Below are 10,469 nucleotides of genomic sequence, written 5' to 3' on the forward strand. Positions count from 1 at the left end.
ATAAGTGGGGTCAAATTATGGAATAATTTAACTGTGGACATGATAAATAGTACTAGAATTTAGGAGTTTAAATATAAATGTATGTGTTATACAAGATATATGCAAGAATAAGATTTATTCGAGAAGGCATTGAGGAAACACTCTGTTTTATCTATGTAGAGATACTGCTTGCAGCTGATGATGCATGAAATTTTGTAATATGATGTCATGGGGTAGGACTGGATAAGTCTGACTTCTTCCTACTCCATTCAAACATGTATTAGGTGTAAGCAAACTGATTTTGGATTAGTATTTGTTGGATATGTGAAATTATGTGTGTTGTTGTCATTTGTTCTGTTCTGCATGTTTGAAAGAATAAAATCAATCAATCAATCAATCAATCAATCAGGTGAGGCTGGGGAAAACCACATCCAGCACCCGGACAATAAGCACAGGCACACCCCAGGGATGTGTGCTCTCCCCTCTGCTGTTCGAACCGCTCCCCTCTGGACGGCGTGACAGGTCACTGTGCGCCAAGATAACTAGGCACAGGGACAGTTTCTTCCCCCAGGCTGTAACTTTGATGAACACTTGACCCACGACAGCATGACTGGACAATAACCCTCAGCGCAATACCTTTCCTCAGTGTAATACCTGTAAATATACATTGTACAGAGAATACAGATCCGTACAGTTGTCTTATTCAAGTACTATTTTTATTCCTATTTATCTCATCTCACAATATACATTCTTTAGTCTATCTGCATTGTTGACTGCCTGTTTATACTGCTTATTTTGCACTGTTTGTTGCTTGCTAATGCTGCTTATTTTGTTATATTACACAGCTTTATGTTGGATTACTGTTTACTTGCCCCTTGCATGGGGATATGTACATGCACATTGAGAGCCGATGTACCAGAGTCAAATTCCTTGTGTGTCCAACACACCTGGCCAATAAAGCAGATTCAGATTCTGAAATGTGGACTCAGACCACAGCACACTTTGCATCAGTCCATCTCAGATGAGCTCGGACCCAAAGAAGCCAGAGGCGTTTCTGGGTGTTGTTGATGTATGGCTTTTGCTTTGCATGGTAGAGTTTTAACTTGCACTTGTAGATGTTGCGACGAACTGTGTTAACTGACAATGGTTTTCCGAAGTGTTCCTGAGCCCACATGGTAATATCCTTTAGAGAATCATGTCTGTTTTTAATGCAGTGCCACCTGAGTGATCGAAGGTCACGGGCATTCAGGGTTGGTTTACGGCCTTGCCGCTTATGTGCAGAAGTTTCTCCGCATTCTCTGAATCTTTTGATATTATGGACTGTAGATGATGAACTACCTAAATTCCTTGCAACTGTACGTTGTTCTTAAACTGTTTAACCATTTGCTCATGCAGTTGTTCACAAAGTGGTGAACTGCGCCCCATCCTTGCTTGTGAATGACTGAGCCTTTTGGGATGCTCCTTTTATACCCAATCATGACGCGGGCCTGTTTCCAATAAACATTCAACTGGGGAATGTTCTCAACAGGTGTTTTTTAAGCATTAACAAACTTTCCTAGTCTTTTGTTGCCCTATCCCAGCTCTTTTGGAACATGTTTCAGGCATGAAATTCAAAATGAGTGAATATGCCATGGGGACTTTAATGGGTGGTAAAGGGCTGGAATCTTGGATGTACTAGGTATAAATAAATTGATATTGGATTATGTGTAAAATTATGTGTGTTGTCATATCAACTGTTTTTACATGCTTGAAAGAATAAATCAAATCAAAATCAAATCTTACCGTTTATTACAATTATTTAAATAAACTATATTTATCCAGCTCTAAACTGATGTGGACAAAGTAGACAGCTGAAGCTTCATTTGAGCCCAAGACACACTTTGGAGTGCACAGAACAAGAGCTGTATATCCTGTGCTTCATTTCTTATAACGTAGTCGCATTTCAAATAAAAACCTTCAGGATTGGTACATAAAGAAGGAAGTTACACTGACTATTATCATATACATTTGGACAAGCCAATATCATTTCATGACCAACCTGAAAAGTCCCAAACATATCAATTAAAGTTTAGTCTTACCAACAAACATCTTGACATCATTGACAGTGAAGTCGGGATCAGGCATCCTACAGAACAAGAGGTTACTCATGTTACTTGTGCTCATGTTTGGTTTCTTAATCAAATTATGACAGCAGTTATTTTTCCAGTGGAGAAGAAAGATCAAGCAAGTTACCAAAGACTACATAAAAAGGCTTGAAGAAGTAATTAAAATGATGAGGAGGAAGAAAAAAAAAGCCTACTTTATTCCTAGTCCATCAGGCTTCTCAAAGATGATTGGATCCCTCAGACCACCTCTCTGAATGAATTCGTATGTAAAGTCTAAAAACACACACACACACACACACACACACACACACACACAAAGACTATTTTCATCCCATTTTTGTGGTTTGCCATCTGCCATTTTTAAATAATTCCTGACAGTCTTGGCAATAACAACCGATTTGATTGCATAAACGACATCAATATCTATCACAGTAATCTGTGTCAGCCATGGGGGCAAGACGGAGTGATGTCAAATACTGCAACTTGCTGTTGTCACCAGGCAGCCTATCATGTTAAACTCATATCAGAGCTTTATCACAATAAAATGCAAATCTCACCAAATGTTCTGGCCTACCTTTTCCCTCCATGCGAATAACACGGTCAGAGGTAAATCTCTGACTGTTAACTTTCTCCTCCAGGTCAAACATCCTCCTTCCATCAATTTCTTCATCGGAGATGCCATCATCATGGTAACGTCGTCGGGTACCAGCCCGCTAGGAAAGGGAAATAAAAAGTGAAGGGGTAAATATAAAATAGGAGACAAAGTAAAGGTAGGTGACAGAGAAAAGACAAATAGTGGAACGAGGACAAGTTCAAGTTCAAAGTGTTTGTCATATGCACAGTTAGGAAACGTGTTTCCCTGTTCAATGAAATTCTTACTTTGCTGTCCACGTGAATGCCACAAAATACAAATGAAATATAAAGTAGATGAGTAACACAAAATCTAAGGCACTTTAAGCAGCAATACAATTAAAAAAAAAAAAAAAGAATATACAGAGAATGTATGCTGCATGGGAGCAGCATGTGCAGCAGCCAACAGTCATTGTGCAATTATGCATGTGCAAACTGAGAATGTAAACAGTACATCACATATTTCCTGGTAATAAATTCCTCAGCTGTTTAGAAGTCTGATGGCAGAGGGAAAGTGAGTTTTTCAGTCTAGTGGTCCTGCATTTCGCACTTCTGAACCTCCGGTGAGAGGGTTGGGAGTCGAATAGTCCGTGCTGCGGTGGGTTGGATCTTTGAGGATGGAGGCAGCTTTCCTACGCACCCTGCGGTGGTAAATGCTCTGCAGAGAGGGCAGTGGAGTCCTGGTGATCTTCTCCACAGTCTTTACCACTCTCTGCAGGTGCTTGCGGTCCATAGCAGTAGTGCTGCCATACCAGACAGTGATGCAGCTAGTCAAGATGCTCTCATTGATGCAGCTGTAGAAGTTGCAAAGGATCCTAGGCGACATGCCAAACCTCCTCAGGAAGTACAGCTGCCGTTGGGCCTTCTTGACCAGCTGTGCGGGGTTAAGTCTCCAAGTAAGGTCCTCACTGATGTGGATGCCCAGGTATTTGAAGCTGCTCAATCCTCTCCACTTCGAGCCCGCGGATGAACAGTGGCTGATGAGATCTCCTCTCCTTCCTCATGTCCATTATCATCTCCTTCGTCTTGTCCATGTTGAGGCTGAGATTATTGTCCTTGCACCATGACACCAGACCAGCCACCTCCCTCCTGTAGGCTGCTTCATCCCCACCAGTGATGCGACCCATCACTGCGGTGTGTCCGCAAACTCAAAGTGACAGTGGTGCAGTGGGTATAGCAGTCGTCTCTAAACCAGAAGGCTGAAGGTTCGAATCTCGGTGCCGGCAGTCTCCTCCCCCCCTTCAACAGATTGTTATTGGTTACTCTCTCAAAACACTTCATAATGATTGGGGTTAGTGGTGCTGGCCTGTAGTCATTCAGGCTCTTCTGACCGGGCTCTTCTTGGGAAGAGGGACAATGGTTGTGGTCTTAAAGCAGGTGGGAACAATGCTCTGGCTGAGGGAGGAATTGAAGATGGTGGTGAGAACATCAGCCAGCTCGCTGGCGCATGCCCTGAGAGCCCTCCCAGTGATGTTGTGCGGTCATGCTGCTTTGCAGGGGTTGATCTTCCTCAGGACTTTGCGTGCCTGGCCTGGTGAGACAGTTAGTGGAGGGGAGGTGGGGGGCTGGTTGGTCTCGGTGTGTGTGTGCCTCCTCTCTGGGCTGTCGCTGGAGGTCTTAAAGCAGGTGTAGAGGTCATCCAGCAGGCTATCTGGTGAACAGTGCTTATAAGCACCTTTAGTGTTTGTGTTCTCGCTTTAGATTACACTACTAGTTCATTATGCATCAGTTTTTGTTCACAAAGCATGTACTGCCCCTGATTTAAATGGTATAGTAAGTGGCACAAAAGAAGTCTTTGCTGCAATCTCAACCACTGCCAAGGTGCACAAATGAGGAGAAAACAGACTAGAGAACAAAAAGTCCAGCAAAACTCAGTGTTTTAAAGCAACTTAATACAAAAGAACCAAAGCGCGGTTTTGCTCGGTGGTAAGAGCAGAGCTCCCAGTCCACTGGTTCTCAGCCGGAGAATCCACTGGAGCTCCCATGCACTGACCCCAGTATAAGCACGACCCCCTCCCTGCCTCACATTCTAAATGAATGGTCAGCAGGTTTGACAGGTAACAAAGGGATAATTCCAAGATGAGTCATCAACTCCCTTGTGCTCCATAATCACACACAGTTCTCTCTCACTGCATTCAACAATGGAACTAATGCACTGACTGGGCACTTTATTAGGTACACCTGTACAATTGTGTGCATTTCGATGCAACACTTCCATCCTAACAACTGCGTTCATGAAGCTCAATATGTTTCAGTTTTTGGTGAAATTGTCATAAATGTATAAATGCAATTATAGGTTTATTATTGAGGTCAGAATTAAAGGTGCTGTTGTACTGGACCACATTATATTCAGAGGTGTGTAGTGAGGTGTAGTGGGTAATGACTTTTGAATAGTCATTAAATTGAAAAAAAGACTATTTCATAGGACTATGATTTTGTCTGTTTTTCCCCTTGCTTTTACCGGCACCTGAATACAGTCAAAAAGTTCTGTGTGGAGTTTATTTGAGAAATAAACAAAAATGAGGTGCAGTGCAAACTCTGCTAGGTTAAGTTAGCATATCATAAATTGACAACAACTATGCATAGCCATTGGAAGACAAGGCGTCCAGCATGTGGTCCACAGATCAACAGTCAATGGCTACCTTTGTCACCCAAAGAAGGAAATTTGATGATCGACATGCAGAGCAAAACAGCCCTCATCACAAAGATGACAGACATGCTACGTATTAGCTTTGTCAGGGGGGAGGGTTTTTGAAGTTTGACGGCATTTGTTCAGCCAGGGTATACGGTCGCATCAAAAAAAAAAAAAATGGTGACAGCACAACTAGATAAGCTGTATGATGATAATGCATGTGAGCTGTACAGTCGTTACAAATGAATGCTGTTGTATGCGATAGTCACCTGGCATTATATAAGCAACTGGAAAATACAGAGTGCTGTTCTTCAGTCTAAAGCAACTCTGGAGAGGCATACTGCTAAAAAACCTAGCAAATGTGCTTTCCACCACCATGGAACATTGGGTACTTCCCAGCAAATGCCAAATATTATTTCAGCTTGAAGTGGCCATTACTACTCCACTCTTCCTTGCCCCTTCTGCCATGTCTGTGAAACTACGTCATATGTAGCAACTACAGCTGGAAACAGATTCAGCAGTCAGGCGGCTCTGCAGTAATATTAACAAATACAGTCCATAGAGCCTGTGATTTTCTGTGGCATTGCAACAAGAAGGGTCCTTTTTCCTACCTAAAGCAGTAACACAAGCAAATTATACAAATGAATGTTTTTTCCCCCAGTAATATCAATACAGTACTAATGTTCCAGCCACTACTGCATCACTTGCAGTGTTACAGTGCCTTGCGAAAGTATTCGGCCCCCTTGAACTTTGTGACCTTTTGCCACATTTCAGGCTTCAAACATAAAGATATAAAACTGTAATTTTTTGTGAAGAATCAACAACAAGTGGGACACAATCATGAAGTGGAACGAAATTTATTGGATATTTCAAACTTTTTTAACAAATAAAAAACTGAAAAATTGGGCGTGCAAAATTATTCAACCCCCTTAAGTTAATACGTTGTAGCGCCACCTTTTGCTGCGATTACAGCTGTAAATCGCTTGGGGTATGTCTCTATCAGTTTTGCACATCGAGAGACTGAAATTTTTGCCCATGCCTCCTTGCAAAACAGCTCGAGCTCAGTGAGGTTGGATGGAGAGCATTTGTGAACAGCAGTTTTCAGTTCTTTCCACAGATTCTCGATTGGATTCAGGTCTGGACTTTGACTTGACCATTCTAACACCTGGATATGTTTATTTGTGAACCATTCCATTGGAGATTTTGCTTTATGTTTTGGATCATTGTCTTGTTGGAAGACAAATCTCCGTCCCAGGCTCAGGTCTTTTGCAGACTCCATCAGGTTTCCTTCCAGAATGGTCCTGTATGTGGCTCCATCCATCTTCCCATCAATTTTAACCATCTTCCCTGTCCCTGCTAAAGAAAAGCAGGCCCAAACCATGATGCTGCCACCACCATGTTTGACAGTGGGGATGGTGTGTTCAGGGTGATGAGCTGTGTTGCTTTTACGCCAAACATAACATTTTGCATTGTTGCCAAAAAGTTCGATTTTGGTTTCATCTGACCAGAGCACCTTCTTCCACATGTTTGGTGTGTCTCCCAGGTGGCTTGTGGCAAACTTTAAACAACACTTTTTATGGATATCTTTAAGAAATGGCTTTCTTCTTGCCACTCTTCCATAAAGGCCAGATTTGTGCAGTATACGACTGATTGTTGTCCTATGGACAGAGTCTCCCACCTCAGCTGTAGATCTCTGCAGTTCATCCAGAGTGATCATGGGCCGCTTGGCTGCATCTCTGATCAGTCTTCTCCTTGTATGAGCTGAAAGTTTAGAGGGACGGCCAGGTCTTGGTAGATTTGCAGTGGTCTGATACTCCTTCCATTTCAATATTATCGCTTGCACAGTGCTCCTTGGGATGTTTAAAGCTTGGGAAATCTTTTTGTATCCAAATCCGGCTTTAAACTTCTCCACAACAGTATCTCGGACCTGCCTGGTGTGTTCCTTGTTCTTCATGATGCTCTCTGCGCTTTAAACGAACCTCTGAGACTATCACAGTGCAGGTGCATTTATACGGAGACTTGATTACACACAGGTGGATTCTATTTATCATCATTAGTCATTTAGGTCAACATTGGATCATTCAGAGATCCTCACTGAACTTCTGGAGAGAGTTTGCTGCACTGAAAGTAAAGGGGCTGAATAATTTTGCACGCCCAATTTTTCAGTTTTTTATTTGTTAAAAAAGTTTGAAATATCCAATAAATTTCGTTCCACTTCATGATTGTGTCCCACTTGTTGTTGATTCTTCACAAAAAATTACAGTTTTATATCTTTATGTTTGAAGCCTGAAATGTGGCAAAAGGTTGCAAAGTTCAAGGGGGCCGAATACTTTCGCAAGGCACTGTACATACTTGACACACATAAGGTTCTATGTGAAGCAAGAAAATTTACATGTTACACTTTGATAGTTGGGGAAAAAACTCCCCACTTTTGTAGCTGTGTTGATGGTGTAAATTTTAGCATCTCACTAAAATGCTACATGGACTGCTGTGTCATGTACAACATATGCAAACCATGTGGCCTTGAACAAAACTGAGCATAGTGAGGAAAATTACTTAATTTGCTAATTAGGGAAAAGTGCTGGTTTCTGCTATTTGAACAACAAAACACTAACAGTGCAGTCAGTTGAAATGACTCCAAATTACAACCAGAATAAATCTATACAAAGGAACAAAATTGAAATGCTCATGTTAGCTTGCTAATGATGCCGATATATACGGGTTAGCCAGGTATTTAACATGTCCAAAGGAAGAAAATCTCATCTGCGTAAAATTTTAGTTCTTTGGATGATTTTTAGTGGTCTCCATCTCTGACATGCCAAACCATTGTTAACCCTGGTTTTTCCTCATTCTTTGTCGCAATCTTTCCGTGCTACAGAAATCTTTCTGTGGCCTCTTAGATCCAACAGGTCCGCTCCCATCCTGGGTTGTACCTGCACAGGGAGCCTCCCTGGTCTTTGAAATGTCCCATATTGGTGTGAAACACAAGTCCTATAACCTCTGATCAACGGGGGCATGGAAGAAGTGCAGCGCAGATTTTAACAACAGTGGCCACAGAGGATAAGAAATAAACACAAGGCATGAAGAAGAGTAGGGTGGGAACTTAGACCACGTTCACACTCTAGGCTGAAGTGACTCAAATCTGATCTTTTTGCCTAAATGCGACCCATATCCGATTTCCTTATGACAGTGTGAACAGCACAAATCCGATTTTTTCAAATCCGACCCAGACCACTTTCATATGTGGTCCTAAATCGGATACGTATCCGATGTTTTGCAATGCGACTTCAGTCCTCACTCGGAAATTATTAATGAATTCTGTGTCAGTGAAGCCCCTCACGGAATCCCACCAGTCCTGGCTCCGACTCCGCACCCACACATTCCTCTGTACACAGGTAGCAGCCACTGCTCCACAAAAGGCCATAAGCAATATTTGTGCTCTCCTTCTTCTTGATATTCTTCTTATTATTATGTCTTTATTTCAATTGCAAATTGTAAGGTACATCGCTACGCACATGCTATCACGAGCCACACCCCTTTTTATTTCCGCAAACACAGTACGCCGCGTCTGGCGTCACGTCCTCTTCTGCGCATGCTGGTCACTTCAGGACCGTATACCGTTCACACATGAGACAGATGGCAGTCGCATTTAAATGACAGTGTGAACAACAGCGCAAAAAAAAATCCGATCTGAGCATTAAGACCTGCAGTGTGAACGTAGTCTTAGTACACCCGTGGGCAAAAAAAACACTTCTAGACCATTTTTTTTAACTTGATTTATCTAAATTTGTGCTGAATCTCAGTTAATGCAGCTTTAACATCCCTACTCCATCTGAACACCATATCTTATTTTTCCTCGTTCAAAACAAAAACAAAACATACAGACACAATGGGGACTGTGCCGCCACGAGACAGCACATAAATAAACTCCGTGTAATAATAGTTGGCCTACTGTTTAAAGCCATAGATACCCAGCGAGGAGCTGAACTTTATGGGATGTGTTTTTTGTTTTTTTTACCCTGGCTTTGCCATTGTTTTTATGTCTTACCATGGTTATCTAAAAACGTATACAAAACAGTAAATCCAAGTAAACACACACAGCACCCACGGTATAACATTATTCTGATAGTGAGTTAAGTTATGAAATCCGCTGATACTTTGAAAAACTTACCAGCCTTTTGCTGTAGCGCGGCTTCGAATTATCCATCATCACTCCAAAAAGTTTTGTCCAACCTTAAGCTGTAATGTTACTATAGTACCACATGGCTCACTGGTGAGTAGGCTAAGCAACATCCGCAAAGTGGGTTTATAAAAAGTAAACTGACCATCTTAGGATTCTCCCGTTTAGTCAACGTTAACGGAGATGAGAATACGCTATTTTTACCATCTCTGCTAAGCTCTAAAACGTGCCTAACATTAATTGCTCTCAGTCTAGCATTTCATTTACACCTACTGACTTAACACGTGTAGTGAACCCACTAATGCCAAATATAGGAATTAATGTGCAGTCCCACTCGTTTAAAAAGGTTAACGCTAAGCAAAGTACAAACAGTTACATGATCAAGTCAACTATCCGAAAAGCGTTGTTGTTTATTTTCGCCATCCCAAGTCGTGTCCATATAATGCTAGCCACCCCGCTTCTGCCGAAAACAAAATTATCCATATAGTTATATTAGAATTCCTTCATTCCGATAGTTATGATAAACTACGAGAAATGCTATATGCTGCTACTACTATTTATACAAATGTAGCACAGCTAATAGAAACCCAGAACCGCAGCCATTTTGTATATCATCACAAAAACACATCATAATCTCACGCCTACAAACATGCAATTGGCCAGTCACAGATATGTTCAGGAGGGGATTCATTGGACTACAACATTGTCACTCACGTGAAAAACCGGTAACTGTGATTGGACAAGAACACCAAATAGACGTATAAATAACTGTAAAGCTACCAATAACAGCACAATAAGAAAACGACCTGATACCTTATTGGTTAATAAAGCCCAATGGCATTGATTGGTGGACATATACACAATTAGTAAAGAGAAGAAGCCAATCGTGTGACGATAGAACAAACTACCGACCGTCCATTACCGAACTTAGCTATTCGTCACT

The 10,469-nt window shown here is 41.7% G+C and overlaps 1 protein-coding gene across 1 annotated transcript in view; it reads right to left on the minus strand.

The window, feature by feature from the left end:
• Positions 1-10,201, minus strand: part of kdm2aa (lysine (K)-specific demethylase 2Aa) — a 63,007-nt gene extending 52,806 nt beyond the window's left edge. The window contains exons 1-4 of the mRNA XM_020621523.1: positions 9,518-10,201; positions 2,659-2,797; positions 2,279-2,357; positions 2,058-2,104 (exon numbers count right to left, since the gene is read on the minus strand). Of these exons, the coding sequence (XP_020477179.1) occupies positions 2,058-2,104; positions 2,279-2,357; positions 2,659-2,797; positions 9,518-9,556 (304 nt within the window). The 5' untranslated portion in view covers positions 9,557-10,201. The remainder of the gene's footprint in view (positions 1-2,057; positions 2,105-2,278; positions 2,358-2,658; positions 2,798-9,517) is intronic.
• Positions 10,202-10,469: the final 268 nt, after the last annotated feature.

This window comes from Monopterus albus, unplaced genomic scaffold (assembly GCF_001952655.1).
Source record: "Monopterus albus unplaced genomic scaffold, M_albus_1.0 scaffold260.1, whole genome shotgun sequence".
Taxonomy (NCBI): Eukaryota; Metazoa; Chordata; class Actinopteri; order Synbranchiformes; family Synbranchidae; genus Monopterus; species Monopterus albus.